General features: G+C 43.9%; 1 protein-coding gene across 3 annotated transcripts in view; it reads right to left on the minus strand.

Annotated features, from left to right (window-relative positions):
- Positions 1–650: 650 nt before the first annotated feature.
- Positions 651–16,947, minus strand: part of GPD2 (glycerol-3-phosphate dehydrogenase 2) — a 52,320-nt gene continuing 36,023 nt past the window's right edge. For all 3 annotated transcript variants that reach the window (XM_031590819.2, XM_031590821.2, XM_031590820.2), the window contains exons 8-17: positions 16,738–16,882; positions 11,355–11,548; positions 8,834–8,968; positions 8,416–8,591; positions 7,800–7,931; positions 7,194–7,352; positions 6,261–6,373; positions 6,097–6,175; positions 5,725–5,823; positions 651–2,190 (exon numbers count right to left, since the gene is read on the minus strand). In XM_031590819.2, coding sequence (XP_031446679.1) covers positions 2,065–2,190; positions 5,725–5,823; positions 6,097–6,175; positions 6,261–6,373; positions 7,194–7,352; positions 7,800–7,931; positions 8,416–8,591; positions 8,834–8,968; positions 11,355–11,548; positions 16,738–16,882 — 1,358 coding nt within the window. In that variant the 3' untranslated portion in view covers positions 651–2,064. The remainder of the gene's footprint in view (positions 2,191–5,724; positions 5,824–6,096; positions 6,176–6,260; positions 6,374–7,193; positions 7,353–7,799; positions 7,932–8,415; positions 8,592–8,833; positions 8,969–11,354; positions 11,549–16,737; positions 16,883–16,947) is intronic.

Consider the following 16,947-nt stretch of genomic DNA (forward strand, 5'->3'; position numbering starts at 1 on the left):
GCAGAAGAGCAGAGAAATAATCCCAAGCAGATAAAAAACAACCACCAATGCCCCCCCAGCTCCTATGACGTTCCTGAAAGCAGAGGCGAGGTGCTGCAGTAAGCAGCTGTGCTTTCCCTGTTTGCAGGCACAGTGCTGTAAGCAGCACTCAGCCTCGTCTGCACTCAGGGCAGCTGTACAAGATCCTGCTGTGCCACACAGGAGCAGAGATCCAAGACAGTAAAGCACCCACGATGCAAAGCAGACTCCTATGGAGGACACATGTGTAGCCAAGGAAACCCCAAAGTCACATTCTGTGTGTGGCATCACCAAACCAGGAGCGAAGGATGTAAGCCTGGGTGCAAAGCAGAACATCCTGGCTTTACAGGGAAGCTTGCAGCGTTCATTCTTAGCAGTTCCATTTACAGAGGAGTGGAGGAGAATTTTTCTTCAAACCATACAACAGTTATTAAATATTTTAAACATTTTTCTTTACGTGGTCTGGAAAAGGTCTCACTACTTTAACAGATACATCTGTTTAAATAATACAGTGAACCATGGGCTCTCACCCTGCCCCCCTCCAGACCTTCCACTCCATGCTGTGCTATGTGTGATGTAAACTCTCTTACCGTGTTCTTATTTGAGAAGGGTTTTAGAAAAGCAAAGCTGCATGGAATATGTACATACTTTACTTGAATCTACTGGAACACACTCAAAAAAGTTGACAGTACCACAGAAGCCATTCATAAAACACATTGTCAACACTCACTCACCACTCCCATGGGCTGTGCCCAATGCTACAAATCTCACAGCAGAACGGCCAGAACCCACAGCAGCACAGTTCTGGTACAAAGCAGCTCTACGACATCAATTCAACATGCAGAAACCATTTGGAAAGCATCTGAGACAGCATTTCTGGAGAGAAACCCGGAAACCCACTGGTTTGTGTTCATTTTAAAGATCTGCTTTTCAAAGCTTTGTGTTTTATTTATTCTTAAAATCACTCTCCCCTGTCCAGCCCCAAACACCCAACTCACTCAGCTACATCCCAACACTCCTCAGTCCCTCCATTTTGCACATGCAGTCATTTTCCCTTAAGATACAGAAGTAATCTTTGCTGGCTGTTACAGCGCTGTTTCCATTAGTGAAAGTGATGACATCAGTTAAAAGATCAGATTTTACATAAGGAGAAATCCTGAGCCCTTGGAACGGAGGGTCCTGTTTTGTCAGCTGGTATTTATACTCAAGAAATCTATGAAATCTAATCTGAGTTTTTAAATAAATTAAGACTTGTTATCAAAAACCATCATATTTTACATATTTGTCCCAAACTGGAAACAGTACAGAGCACTTCACAGCATAACACACCACCTGCTAAAGGATGCTGCCGACTGAAGGAAGCTTCTTGTTGTTAATGTGGAGAAAGGGAAGCTGGCCACTAGCTGCTCGCTGGGTTATTAGTTGGAGTGATGGGTTGTGTGTTGTTTTCCAGCTTTGTACTGCTGATACTTGTGTCTGGCCAAGTACTGTACTGCTGAAATAATACACGCCCCAAGAGAGCAAAGCCCAGCACCTGTGGAAGGGCAGTCACTCACCAGCCAGCTCCTTACTGTACCTGGTACCCTCAGAAGGTGAACTTTTGCTCCTTTTGTGAAGCTATCTCAAATCCCAGGCACCAGCCTTCCCTCTGCTGCCCTTTGTTGAAGCAGTCAGATCAGCAGCTTTTAAATACTAAATGCCTATTTGCAAATCTCAATGCAACGCTCTCTTTAAAGGCAGGAATCACTTTTTTTTTTTTTTTTAAAGGTAAAGGTGATCTAGAAGTTAATGAGCAAGGCAGTGCCCATGTGCTTGTGTGTGCACCAGTGTTTCCAGACCATATTCCAGAACCCCTCTTAATAAACTCATGTGTCTGAAGCGTACCCAATCCAAAAGGCCACATACCGGAGTGTTAAGAGCTGTACAGAAAACCATTAGTACAGAAAACAAACGCACCCACGTGTTTTTACAGATATCAGTCACCTTGAACGAGCAAGGACATTGGGGAGCACTGGAATGTTTGTCAGCAGATGCAGCTGTGCTGAGCTACAGCCCTCCGCCGCTGCGGTCCACCGGGATCACCGCGCGCTGCCGCAGGTTCTCCTCAGCTGTCTTCATGAGCACAGCCAGCCTGCTGCCGGAGACGTAGCCCTTCTGAATGGCACTCATCAGCTGGAAGAACAGAGAGAGCAGCCCTCAGCTTCCCTTCCACAAACAAAGGTGAGTGGCACAGCCCCAGCTGCACTCCCAGCTCCTTGGCAGAGCAGCGGCGATGTCAGCCCAGCCCCACGGCATGGGCTCAGCTCCACACAGCTGGTCAGTCTGTCCAAGGGCACGTGGTACGTGGCAGTGACAAAGCCATTTGTCTACTGGAGAAGAGAAGGCTCTGGGGGAGACCTCACTGTGGCCTTCCAGTACTCGAAGGGAGAGTATAAACAGGAGGGGAACGGCTGTTTGTGAGGGTGGATGGTGATAGGACAAGGGGGGATGGTTTTAAACTGAGACAGGGGAGGTTTAGGTTGGATATGAGGAGGAAGTTTTTCAGCCAGAGGGTGGTGAGGCACTGGAACAGGTTGCCCAAGGAGGCTGTGGATGCCCCATCCCTGAGGCATTCAAGGCCAGGCTGGATGTGGCTCTGGGCAGCCTGGGCTGCTGGTTGGTGACCTGCACACAGCAGGGGGTTGGAACTCAGTTATCATTGCAGGTCTTTTCAACCCAGACCATTCTGTGATTCTGTGATACCAATAAAGCAACACTGCTGCATGCTCTGAAAAAAATCTCACATCAAAGCCCGTTTTCATTTTCCAGAAATACCAACAAGTGTGACCTGTTTGGTAGCAGCCATGCAGCATCCATTAACAGCAGTGCTTTTTCAGTGCCATTTAACCATGTGGGATAACCCAGCTACTCCACACGCTCTCCCCCCATCCTCACTTTTTTTCTATTCCCCTCTCAGTCTGGAAGTAACAAACAGAAGAACATCACTGCTGATCCAACACTGACCCTGGGTTGTACCCCTCCCATTCACAAACCCTTCTCTGCAGAGACAGCATACTTGACTTCCACAACTCTTTCAAATCCAAATTATTTTATAGACTTTTAAAACTAATTTGCCTTTAAGTCCTTGAAACTGGACTCAGCACTACCTTAACGAACACATGCTAGTGCTAAGGTTTTAGTTAATTCTTCTTTATCCCATGGATAAAGTGAGCATTAGACTTGAAATTACATACAGTCAGCTTGCCAAAGACCACTATGCAAAGCAACCAGCACTTACAGAAAGCAGTTTCTGAGTCACAGTGAGTGCTAGGAATCCTTCAGATTTCTTCCCTTCTCTAGGAAGGTCTATTACTTCTGCAGCCAGACCTCTATAGGTTGGTACTGCATTTGAGAAACAGGAATGACTCCCCAGGGAAGGAAGGGGACAGATCCAGCCAAGGCTGCAGGACCTCCAAGGCCGCTGGGGGCATTCTGGTCACCCTGTCAGCCCCGAGAAAAGGCAGATGCTGCAGTCAGGGAGCTGAGGCCCAGAGCATCCCTCCAGCTGCTCCCCTCCCCCCAGTGACCCCCACCAACAAGAAGGCTCCAAGTGGAGCAGCCCTTCCATCACACCCATTCATTCTGCCCTACCACGCGCTCCACAGTTGTGGCTTTTCTCACTATAGTGCATGCTCTGTGGGAAAGGCACTCTGTGGAGGAGCAGGCTGACCCTTCGGCACCACCACAAAAACAGAACTTTCACATGCAAGCCTTCAGAGAAGCAATCACTGCCATCACGCAGCTGCCTGTGCCAGCAGGACCACCTGAGGAAACGTGGACAGTAACAGTAAAAAGCAGGTGTGAATAAAAGCAAAAATGGCTCAAGTTTTCAATCAGAACCACCTGTTTGCATAAAACACTGATCAGTTGGGTCTGCGTTCCATCTGTGCAACACCTGCAGGCACTGCTGAGCAGCTCTCCCAAGGCAACCAGCAGGCTGGCAGGCTGCAGCGGGTCAAATGCAGCCACTTGGCATTGCTCTGCTCCCACCTGGATAGGGAGGCAGCCACTCTGATACAATGTGTTCCTATATTCTAATATAAACGTCCACAAATATTTGCACACAGCTTTCCACAAGCGTTCTGGCAGTACAATGTAATTACTTGAAAGTTTTCAGAGAGCAAACACAAAAGTATTGAGAACTGGCTTAACAGATCCATTAAAAAACTAAACAAACACCACGTGTATTTTGTTCCTTCCATGGCAACCTGCTGTTCCTCTTATTACCACGCTTCCCACTGTGCTCTGTGCAGCACAGCAGCTCCCTGTGTGCAGCTCTGGCTCTGCGTGAAGGAAGTGCAAAGTGCAATGCAACCTCACTGCAGTGCTGGGAGAGCACTGGGAAACACTGGGACAAGCCTGTAACCACAGAGTCATGCAATTTAAAGTAAAGTAACTTGGAAATGACACCAAAACAGTGAGCTGTCACTTGTATTTCAGAGTTTGGGCAGGAAACTCCTCATGAGACTGTTCACCAGAGCAAAGCAAAATAAAGAAATCCACAGCAGCTGTGTTAGTTGCTTTGACTTCTTAACCACAAGGTATCCAGGTGAACCCAATTTTCAATCTACCCAAGCCATTACAGTAAGCGTTTTGGTTTTTTTCCCCCAATCTGAAGTTTTCACATGCAAAAGGACACAAGAGGGAGACCCTTCTCAACAGTCAGAAAGCCACCCGTGATTTTCTCTTTCAGTTATTTCAGTCAGATGGCTCTGGGGAGCTTTTATTTCATTTTACAACTAATGCACATTTCAGTTACCCAGCTAAATTGCTGCATGTTAGGTAAATAAATAGTCCTTTTTTCTAATGCTGGACACAACCTGCGAAAATTTTCTGCATTTAGATTCAACAATGCTCCTCTTATCTACAGCTCATCTCAGGAGAGACAATTACCATTTCCTCTGCCTTGATCTTGTTTGTTTAACTTGACACAGTGAAGAAAGGGCTGACATTGACCAAAATCCCCAGCATTAATTTATCTCATGTTCAGCATTCATCATTGCCACCATGTAGGAAAGACATGGCACTCACTTGAAATACCACACCAAGAAAGACTCCACAAAAACAAAGCTGGTTAGCAAACTGCTTATGCAAGAGGAGGACAAACACTCAGTAGCACCTTTAATTTTCTTATTTTAAAGCCCTGCAAAAAGCAGACATTGGGCTGCCAATGTAATGTTAATAGAAATGGAGGTATCGTTTCTCAACCCAGGAGTTACAATGTGATAACATGGACTACATGTCTTCTGACCATAAGCTCCTCCTTTACAATTTTCCAGGCTATTTTGAACACTAGAGTCTTTTTTAACAGGGTATGTGTCAGCATGCATAACTACAATATATCTTCCAAACAAACAACCATCTTATTTGGAATATAATTAAACATAATTTCTGTATAAAAAAGCCAAGTTCAAATCTGCACTGTGGCATACTTTGAAAATTTGACCTGTTCTTTGGGTTAATTGCTTCTGCACAGAAAATATCCTTGAATTTGGAAGGTGCTTAAAACTAGCTGTGTGTCATTTCTGTCTTGTGTTCTGGCAAACAGCATCAACAGCACTCACCTCCTCCCCAGCACAGCTCTTCTGCTGGGAGGAGGAGGGGGACTGAACACCTGTGCCTATAGCTATACCAGTTACAGCTTCTTTGGAACAGAGAAATTCTTACCTGCAAAAACTCAATGAGCTCCACCTGCCCGTTCTTGTTCAGATCTACTTCATGCAGAATATCGTGGAGTGTTTTTTCATCAATCTGCACACTGATGCTCTAGACAAAAAAAAAAAACACCCAAAAAACAACTTTTAGCAGGGTCAGGTAAGTGCCAATATACATAACTACCATAAACCTTCCAAAAAACAACCATCTTATTCTGAATATAATTAAACATAATTTCTGTATTAAAAAGCCAAATTCAGATCCACACCATGGTACACTCTGCAACCTGGAGCTGTTTGACAGACAAAGGACATCAGCTGCACTGCCCAGCACTACTTATGCCACATTGCAATTAAAAAAAAAAAAAGCAGAAGGAAACTTTACCTCCAAGACACGCTGCACATCCAGTATAGTAATAAACCCCTTCTTGTCCTTGTCAAACATGTGGAATCGCTTCTTGTACCTGCAAAATAAGGATTTTCAGTGGAGAAAAATGACACTCGATGTTGTTAACTCCCAGCAACTCAGGAATCTCTTATTTCACTTACCTTTCAATATCTGAAGGCACTAGAGTGATTTCAGAGCTGTCTGTTAATTGGTCAGATTTTACTTTGTAGCCCATTTCATAATACAGAAATTTTCTTGCAGCTTCAAGTTCTTCCTACAACCAAAAAGAAAAGCCTTCTTGTATCTGAGGAAGAACAAGTTCTTCCTTACACAACTTATTTGCTCCTTCCACTTCACAAGAATTCACCTAAGGTCCAAAAATTGAGCAGACAGTAGCTGAAAAGTATTAAAAAGTTCATCTTTGGCACCTTTTCATCTTGAAAAGGGATATCAAGCCTAGCAAAGGCTTCTAATTGCTGTGTGAATGCTTTTAGGATTACACTGTATGTATGAGCACTGACCACAAGGGCAGAGGAAGCAAACGGGGACCTTCAAAATAATTTAGAAAATAAAAGAAGTTAATGAAAAGTGATGATATAGAGTTCAAAACTTCCACAGCTTGCCCAGTGAGCACTCAAGGCCAGGCTGGATGGGGCTGTGAGCAACCTGGTCTATAGGGAGGTGTCCCTGCCTGTAGCAGGGGGTTGGAACAAGATGATCTTAAAGGTCCTTCCAACCCAAACCATTCCATGATTCATGAAAAAGGAGCGATACAGACTGCAAAATCCTTCTCTTCTGAGACAGACCTGTAAGAAGTGACACTGAACTAAATGCTCACTAGAAGTAGGATTGTAATGCCAAGTTTGCCTCATTTTTAAAGTTAAGGAGTGCCTTCACTCTTCCCTCCACCTGGCCAATACCAATTCATTTCACAGCTATTTTGAAGAAGACTTCAAAACCAAATACATCAAATGTACCCATTCTCTCTGGAAGCAAGCATCACTGACGTTTTCCATTCAAATTAATTTCATTTGTTAAGATGGAAACTACTTAAGAAAAACAAAACAATTCCAGATGAAAAAGGCCCTTTGTACCTTTTTTTTCTGCTCGTTCCAGTTAAGTTCTTTCCCCATTATGTCTACGATCCTTGGCAGGGCTTCCTCAGCAGCCTGCACATTCAGGAAGGCCAAGCGAGTCCGCCGGGAAATGATATCCACAGCAGTGCGGGCATACTCCTTCACACCATAGATGACCTCAAGGAATGAGACAAGGAAAAAATGTAGATGAGTCCATATTAGATATATTTCATGTTATATTATATATTTGTAGTAAAACATTCATTTCACGTTGGATATTAGAAAAAAATTCTTCTCTGAAAGAGTGTTCAGGTGCTGGAATGGGCTGCCCAGGGAGGCACTTCAAGAAGTGTCTGGATGTGGTACAAAGGGATGTGGTTTAGTGGGAAATGCTGGTGGTAGGTGGGCAGTTGGACTGGATGACCTTGGAGGACTTTTCACCTTGGTGATTCAATGGTTCTATATAAAAACATTAAGCACGATCAGGTGAAGTGGAAAAATGAAAACAAAAACATCTGAATCTCAAAGGGCTTCTGAAGGTATTTTTCAGAGCGAGATGGACCTGCTCTAGAATCTGCTTCATTCTCAAGTAGCACACAAGTGTGATGTAGTTTTTCCACATACCTCAGCTTCAATATAAGGAAATTCAGACACAAGACGTTTTCCAACAATAGGCCATCTCTTTCCTGTAACTTGGGCTATTTTGGCCACCTCGAAAGCCTTGTCACCATATGTAGAAGCCAGATGTTGAGCCACCTATGGAGTTGAAAACAAGTTCAGTACGCATTTGAAAGCACATCAAATATATGCATTTTTTATTGTCAGTTCTCTCATCACTAATAACAAAGATGCTGAAGAAGGTATCAGGTTCTGATGGTGTGAGAGGAAACTGCTAGCCCTGTGAATGAGTTAGACCTATGCTAATGAGGTTGGTGGCCCAGCATGTGGCAGGAGGGATGGAGATTCACGATCCTTGAGGTCCCTCCCAGTTCTGGCCATTCTGTGATTCTGTATGCTGCTATGTAAGTATCCAAATAAATGACTGTGGTGCTTCAACTCTTCTACCTCAGATATGATCAGAGAGTAGCACAGGTCTGTCCCCAAGGAAAGGAATGCTCTAGCATCTCATAACATTTTAAAGCAGAAAACAGTTAAGACATTAGGAAAATATTGTCTTTAGGGAAAGAACAAAACCCTCTAACACAGAAATATCAGCACATGAACAGTAACAATGGCTCACCTCGCTCTCAAGTCCATAGTCCTGGACCAACCTAATGTACAGCGTGGGGCTCCAGTCCTCAGCCCCTTGGAGCAGCAGCCCAATGGTCTTACTGGAACCCGCAGGCAGGTTGTGTGCCTGAATAGCAGCATCAATGGTATCCTGAGCCATGGCACGGTACGTTGTCCACTTCCCACCTATAAGCACACACGTACTTCTTTATTTGGGAAAAGCAAGGGAAACATGAAGTTGGTACACGCCATGTATTTTATCATATTACTCTTACTAGAGTTGTTCTAACAAGCCAGTCACACTGCTACAGACAGACCACTACCTAACTGCAGGAATGCAAGGTGTCACCCTGTGAGAAGAAAGATGTTTGCACAAAATGCACCAGGGAAGCCCAACAAAAACAACAGCTGAAATGAACCTCCCCTACCTGCTATGGTGACGAGGCCACTGTCACTGACAGCAACAACGTGGTTCCGGCAGATCGACTGCGTGTCTTTGGAGTTGGGGTCAGTGACCAGAGGACGAATGCCACTCCAGGCTGCCAACACGTCACCTCTTCTCACTGTCCAGAAGAAAAAGTCAACCAAAATTAGTCAGGAACTTTGTATGTGTATTCATTTCCTATCCATCTTACAGTCTCTGTGGCGTTACCTCCAAGCAGCATGAAAAATGGCACTGCCCTTCTCTTGTCGTCTGACCAAAACAAAGCCAAACACAGACAGACCTGTCTGTCACACTGGTTAAGAATCCAACAGAAGAGAGAGATTCTGGGAACTGATCCACCACGAGACTCAGCTATCAGAGTCACCTATCAGCTCAGAAAACCCTCACTCCAAAACAGAAATCCCACCATAAACAGCACCCAGTGCAGCACCAAGTCTTATCCCTCCTTGCTTCTGTGGACAGGACAGTCCTCACACAGCACGTCAGAAACCAAAATAAAATCTGTTCCTACAATGTTTGCTTTTAGGACTTGAAAGCTTTTAGTATAGTGTGGAATTTGTCAAGAGGAGAATCTGGAAAAAATAAGTGATCTTCATTCACAGCCTCCGTCAGAAGCCTGATGGCACACCTGCACCTGCTAGGCTATAGCACATCTCCTAGGCCTGTTGCTCCCCCAGGCCCCCAGCATTTGCACAGCAACCCCAGAGGGCCCAGGTGATCTGTCACAGATCATCCAGAAGCCCACACTGTTCTTAGCCACCTCCTCCTGCCTTCCCAACCATACCGGCTTCAGAAGCATTTTCCCACTTCACAAGAAGCCCAACTCAATGGCCATTTACATGCCCCCATGCTACTCCTCTGCTCCCTGGCAGTTACTGCATCCCAACAGCCAATCCTGGCCTTCCACTGAATGTGAAAGAATAAAATCTGAAGGCAACAAGTAGCAAAAAGAGGTCCTTAACAGTTGCAGGAAAAAACCCTAGCCTCTGAACGGGACTTTCTTCAGGAATATATAAAACATGAAACCAATAATCTCATGAAATTAATTTTGCTGCTTGCTAAATTTACGATAGTAAAAATTGACCACTTTACACCGAAGCCCCGAAACAATTTCTGATGCAGCTTTCAAATAACTGATAACTTAAAAATCGGTAACGGTGTAAAAATATCCCCAAAGAACACAAAATAGATTTCAGAAATCAATGGTGCTCTGCCAGCATGTTTAACCTGCCAAAATGAAGTGTTAATCACAGAAATAAGATACCATATTACATTTATAAACTAATGAAACTAGAAAAAGCAGCATGCGTGACACTATAATTAAACAGTTGGAACACATCCAAGCCTGTGTAAGTTGATAACCCTGGCACTGTCTCTGGCAGCAAAAAGGCAGGTCTGCAGTGAGTTGATATGGCCAGCACAGTTGTTAATTCAGTAACAGGCAATCTATAAACACTGCTAATTGCCATGTGAGAAACAGTATGCACACCTAGGTTGGTTTCATTCAAAAGAATTGAACACTTCATAATGCACTTGTGTGAAATACCTTGCAAGATTTCTGCCTTATTCTGAACACCACCAGCTACCTGCCTGTCCCACCATGCCGACTTGTATTGGCTTCTGCACCAGAAAAGTAAGGGTACATTTCCTCAAGGCAGTTTGTCCCAAAGCTGTACAAGACAGCCACCAACCTGCTCATTTCAGGAATCTGGTAATCTAATTTTTCCAACTGCTGGACAGCAGGTTTCCTAAATCCCAGAGATTGCAGCGTTCCCGACAAACAGTGGTTTTCAGATGTCTTTTAGCACTACTACAACAGGAGCACAGGTGCTTTCACGTAACCATTAAAAAAACAACAAAACAGTAAATCTGACTACAAAGTAAGGAAACCTCTCACCTTTAAACTAGCACTAAGGTCAAACAAGCCAGCACCTTCCAACAAAGGTGTTCTCAGCTCAATTACTGAGGTCAACAATCACCAAGTGATTCTGATGAATTCCCCTTTCTGCCCGTTATATTTCCCTCTTCAAGCAAGAGCTGAACTATTAGGTATTTACCACACCAATAAATGTAATTAAGAAAGCATCTGAAAAAATGGAAGACAGAGGAAAAAAGAAGAACTCTTCCTACAATCAAGCAGAGGAATTCTACAATGCACCCGTATGGACATACAACCAGCCGACCCACTTCAGCCAAACTTTGCATCTGCCACTCAAAAAGGCCAGAATGAGTCATCTGACAGCTGCTGCCTGTTGGATGAGAGGTACGTGAAATCTGCATGTTCAGATATCAACTGATTTCCATATAAATAGCCCAAGAAGAGAGAGTATATCTGGAAAAGCATCAGTGATTGCTCTGAAACGGATCGAGATGACGCTTACAGCTCACAAGCATTAGAGGGGCAAGAACACAGCTATCAATCACTGGAGAAACTTGAGACAGACAGCATGTATTCAGACTGAAATATTGTAGTTATCCCTCCCAGCAACAACTGACACTCCTACCTTCAACATCAACACTAAGGTAGTTGCGCACTTCACTCAGAATGAAGTTGATATCTTCTTCTGTCGGTATGGGATGGGAGGTGACATCGGTGGGGCTGTCTGTGGTCCCTGCAATAGTCATCTTCTCCCAAGGCAGGAAGAAAATCACTCTGCCGTCGCTGGTGGCTGGGTCGAGCAGACCCATGTTATCAGGGCTGAAAAAGAAGGGATGTGATTCAGAGCAGATCAGGCATCGCCAGGATCTGTTCTTGTACATGTTCAACTATTACATCAGCATTGCTGCTGTGCCAAGAGAGATCACCACAACCAAGTTACCAAGAGTGTATCAATTCCTGCTCCAGTATTGTTAAATTTTCTCACGTATAGAAATATATTTCACATATAGAAGTAGCCTGGAGAAGAGAAGGCTGCAGGGTGACCTCATTGCAGCATTTCAATACCTAAAGGGAGCCTACAGAGGGGAGGGAAATCAACTCTTTGAAAGGGTTGATAACTGCAAGATGAAGGGAAATGGTTTTAAGTTGAAGGAGGGGAGATTTAGGTTGGATGTCAGGGGGAAGTTCTTTACAGAGGTACTGGAACAGCTGCCCAGAGAGGCTGTGGATGCCCCGTCCCTGGAGGTGTTCAAGGCCAGGTTGGATGGGGCCTTGGGCAGCCTGGTCTAGAATTAAATGAGGAGGTTGGTGGCCCTGCATTGTGGCAGGGGGGTTGGACATTCATGATCCTGAAGGTCCCTTCCAACCCTGGCCATTCTGTGATTCTGTGAACCCAACCTTAAAATGTATTTCTCAAAACTTCTGGAGCTAAGGCCTTTAAATGTGATTCCCAGAATGTGACTTCCTACATCAGACAGCAGGACACATCCTTAGTGAAAGCAACCAGGTCCCTGGCACCTCCCTCCTCCAGTCACTGGAATTTCAAATATAAGGATTTGAAATTTAAAACAGCATTCACTGGAATCCCCTATTGTGGAATGAACAACTACTTTTAGTATTAAGAAACAGACAATAACTTAGTGTCACAAAGAACAGTGGAGGCTCAAACAGTGCACAGGCTGCTGTGGAAAAAAACAGAACTCTGGTTTGTCTGTAATGTGTCTAGTAGGAGGAAAAAATTCAGACCAAACATTAGTAACCCCATTTATCAGGTAACTGATGTCACTTACTTAAGGAGCAGGTAAGAAACCCAATGGCTTCTGCAACCTTATTCAAAACTAAGGTGGGTAGGAGGGAGAAGGCAAAGGTAGGAACAAGAAGTAGAAAAAAGGAGAGCAGAAACACTGAAATCATTAGCGTTATGAGTACATTAAAACAGGAAACTTCCAAGGACCCTACAGCCTGAATTCAGTAAGCACCTGCCATAAGAACAGGAACTGAAGCCCAGACTGTCAAGGGATTCAGACCAGAAATATATTCCAAATGCTTCCAGCAGCTTTTCTGAACTAGGAACCATCTTTGGAGGGGAAATGGCAGAAGATACACCCCCATAATGATTAATCACCTTCATTCATTTGTGCCAGTGCTATAGAATGATTCAGGAAAGAGAAAGATGATAGCTCTTTGCACATGAAGTTTTAACTATTTATCAAGGTTTTCTGGTAAATAATATTAAAAAAATAGTAGTAAAAATATCCACGTGTACAAAAGAAAAAGTTGTCTTAATCACTCACTAAACAGCACTGCTTCTATTTCAGGAAACGAGGCACCTACAAGTCCTTTGATGTAAGTAGTTGTTATATGGGAGAAGATTCAAGCTGCCCCTTTTTCTATTAACTTGTATTGAAAGGAAAGACACTGACTTTGCTATTAGGGACTGGAAGTCTTCGTACAATCATCTGCAGGCAGTTTAGCAGTCTCCAGGTTTTGCACCTATTGCTGGTACTGGAAGGAGGATACAGGAAGGATCAGCAGAGGGGATAACTCAACAGACCGAGGTAACTACTAACACAACAAGCTGAAGGGAGACAAAGACTGGAGGTTGGATAGAATTACCTATTTAAAAAGCTGAAACACTGAATATTTCATTTTTAGGAAGTCCAAACTGATTGCTGAGGGTAAGTTTGCAATATCTGGAAAGGCTAGGAGCAGCTGAAAATTTCATATATAGCATGTATATTAGAACATTTTTTAGATGATATTTATAGACAGCTTAAGCATACAGTTGGAAAAGTACAATTTAATAGGGGAAGTCAACACAGATTTGTGAAAGGTAAATCACGTCAGCCAAATGATTACTTTTTAAAATGAAAAAGCTATTGATTCAGAGACAGGAAACGAGAGATTTAATATACAGTATCAGAATATTCAGATAACTTCAGACATTCTCAAAAGAATAATATATTTTTTAACACGATTTAAGTAAAAAGCTGTGAAAGAGAAATGAGTAAAGAATTCAAACGAAGCTTCACTGTAACCCCTACAGACTGAAGTACTACGAGAGGGCGACAGCAAGAGATGAGAAGGGATGAAGAAGCCTTCTGTACGTCAATTAATTTACTGACTTAATGACCACCAGCTGTCCTGGGAAGTTCTTCTCAGTCTCCCTTTGCTCTGTTTCTTCTGTCTTATAGAGGTAACTGCAGAGCAACCAAAAAAATTAAAACATCCATCAACAAGCAGCGTGCTGCCAGCTGAACTGGAGCACTGCTGGAAGTCTGTGGTTTTACCACACAGATTCTGATGGCGGTGGAATTGGTGTGACCATGCAGTACAGTGCTACCACCCACCAGCACGTTTCTCTGGTGATCCTTCAAGATCACTAAAACGGGTAAGATTAGGATTTGTAAACTCTAACAGGAGACAGAAATATAGTGGCAAATAGACAGAGCCTAGGAGTCTAATACAGATGGATCAGAAGTGCCTGCTGGCAGAACAAACACCAGGACAGCCACCCCTCTGGGAGCTGATGACACAGCAACAGCTGACTTCACCCAGTGCTTGGAGCGTGCCTGCTCCTCAGCATGCTTCTGCCTCAGACACAGCAGCACAGCTGTACTGAACAGTGCTTAGAGCAGATCACAAATGAGGAAAGAACCCTGAACAGTGCTTACTGAAGTACAAATAAGATGTGAGAATATGAGCTACAGACTACCAAATTAAACAAAACTTCGTTTGAAAGACAGATCTGAACTCTTGAGCTTGAAGTCAGTAGGTTATTCATTCTAGATGTTAGATCAGAAACGTGGAAGATTCCTATGGAAACCCCATACGTGCAATTAAATAGAAAACAGGTGACTTCCACGAAAGCAGAGCTGAGGTTTAACAGAGGGGATACAAGGAAGATATTCACACTAAGGGCAGTGAGGCACTGCACAGGGTGCCCAGACAGGTGGCAGTGCCCCATCCCTGCAGACACACACGGTCAGGGCTGGGCTCTGAGCACTGATGGAGCTGTGGCTGTCCCTGTGCATTGCTGGGAGTGGGACCAGACTGCCTTTAAGGGTCCCTTCCAGCTCAAACCATTCTGTAATTCAAATATAACTGGAACCTGAAACATGGAAAGGATAGGAAAATCTAAGAGGACTGAAAATTACCTGAAATTCGTTGAGTGGAAGTTAGTATTGCACACATAGGCTTCCTGCCTGAGACGTGCTAATCAGAACAAAGGTGGCCAGAATGCTCTCTCTTTTTGCAGATATTATGTTTAAACAATAGAGAGTGAAAGAGTTATTGCAGCTACTAGAGCAGATATGTATACTAAAAATAGAATTAATGAGAGGAGGAATACTGGGACTATTAATGAAGAACACAAATGAGCAAGAATCCCATGGGAAGTGAACGCATTACATTAACGTTAGTTTTACAAAATCTTAGCTGTGTCTAGAAATGAAATTCTCTTTTATAGAATTTTGGCCCAAATTCACACAAATTTTACAAAGGCAAGCAGATGCAATTAAATAAGCCTTATTAGTAAGGAATATCCATCCACTTGGAATCAGGAATAAAGACTCCATACAACTGAGGTTAAATACCACGAGTATTTCCATGCAGTTCCTTGGATCAGGCTTCCCCACTGAACGGAAATCGGTTTTATTTCATCAGCTGCACTGCAGAGGCAGCATGTGGGCAGACAGTATTTTACAAGAAAAGCAATGCCCACATGCTGACACACACAGGGGAACAAGGAGGAGAATTTTTCTCCACATTAGCAGTGACAATTATTAGGTATTTACAAAACACGTAATTAGAGCCCTCACGTGCATCAAGCCATCTTCATCTTGGAGTCTACAAAGTGATTCCAAGCCAAACAGCTGACTTGGTGGCCCGACACCAAAACCATGCAGTTGTGCACCACTGTATGTGAACAACTTAGGATTACAAAGCTTTTATCCTCTTTGCTGTTGCTTTAAAGCAGCTGTCAAGTCACTTCCTGATTGTCATGGGGGGGAAGACACACAAAAAACAGAGACTGCAAAAGTGATTTTCCACTAGGCCAGAGATGCCTCAATTTTATAGTCTCTGGTCATGTCCTGTTGGGACAGCTCAGGCAACAACACTTTGTGCACTAAAGTCTAGATTGATATTCATAGAGGATTGCAACAGTCATATGGAAGGCATTATTGTATATGCACTGTATCAACAGAACCGGTATAAGTTATAAATGTGAATTTCCATTAGGATGCTAATGACTTCAGGAACCAAAGGTAATATTTGAGCTTCAACTGAAACGGCTTACATGTGTTAGAAGGGGATTTGGTTTGGCAGCAACAAATAAGGAGAGAAGCAGGAATAAGTCTGCAGAGCAAGTGCTTGCAGAGGGCCCAGGAGCCTGTGGTGAGCTCAGCACAGGTAGAACGGTCCCCTTCACCTGAACCAGCAAGGGTGGGTGGACACCTGCCATCAGCAACCATCAGCATTTAATGGCATTCTGAACGACATGCTACACTGTGTACATGCTGCATTCCTAACACCAGTGGAGTCTATCCATACTAATACCAGGGGCAGAGCGTAATGGCAGATGGTTGCCTAGACAGTATGCTATTTTGTAAGACAGTAAGCTTTCTAAGAAGGCAGGAAGCTCTCAGGAAGGTTTTCTACATTTCCTGTTCTCTTAACGGGGTGAAGAAACAGCCAACAGGCCCAACTCACCCCTTACAGGAGAGGCACCTTACAGCAGTCCCTGCCTGAAGGCCCTTCTGCTTCAGCAGTTCTGCCCTGCTAAGCCTCACCTACAAGCCACAAGGCTTCACTCTTCTCCACCTAGATAAAGCTGGTGTTTTAACACGCACAGTACCAGAACCTTCTAAATGAAGAATAATAATTACAAAATCATCAAGCGTGCATTCAAAGCTACCATAAAAACCACGGCCGCATCCCTGCAAGCTTATTTGCGACAGCCTCCAGCAGAGATTGTTACAAATGGTCTGGGTTTGGAACATGGTTACCTGTAATAACCTGGCATCACGATGTGCACGCCCGCGCTGGGCTGACAGATGTTGGGTACTTCCTGATCATCCATTTTGCGCACTGAGTCGGTGAAAGGTCCTGTAGCATTGATAACACATTTGGCTTTGACATCAAATTCCTGCCCTGTGAAAGAAAACAGCATCAATCACGGGCCCCATTTGTTTCCCTGCTCGCTGACACTCGGCGTT

The sequence above is a fragment of the Phasianus colchicus genome, chromosome 7, assembly GCF_987193195.1.
Source record: "Phasianus colchicus chromosome 7, bPhaCol1.hap1.1, whole genome shotgun sequence".
In the NCBI taxonomy this organism is placed as follows: Eukaryota; Metazoa; Chordata; class Aves; order Galliformes; family Phasianidae; genus Phasianus; species Phasianus colchicus.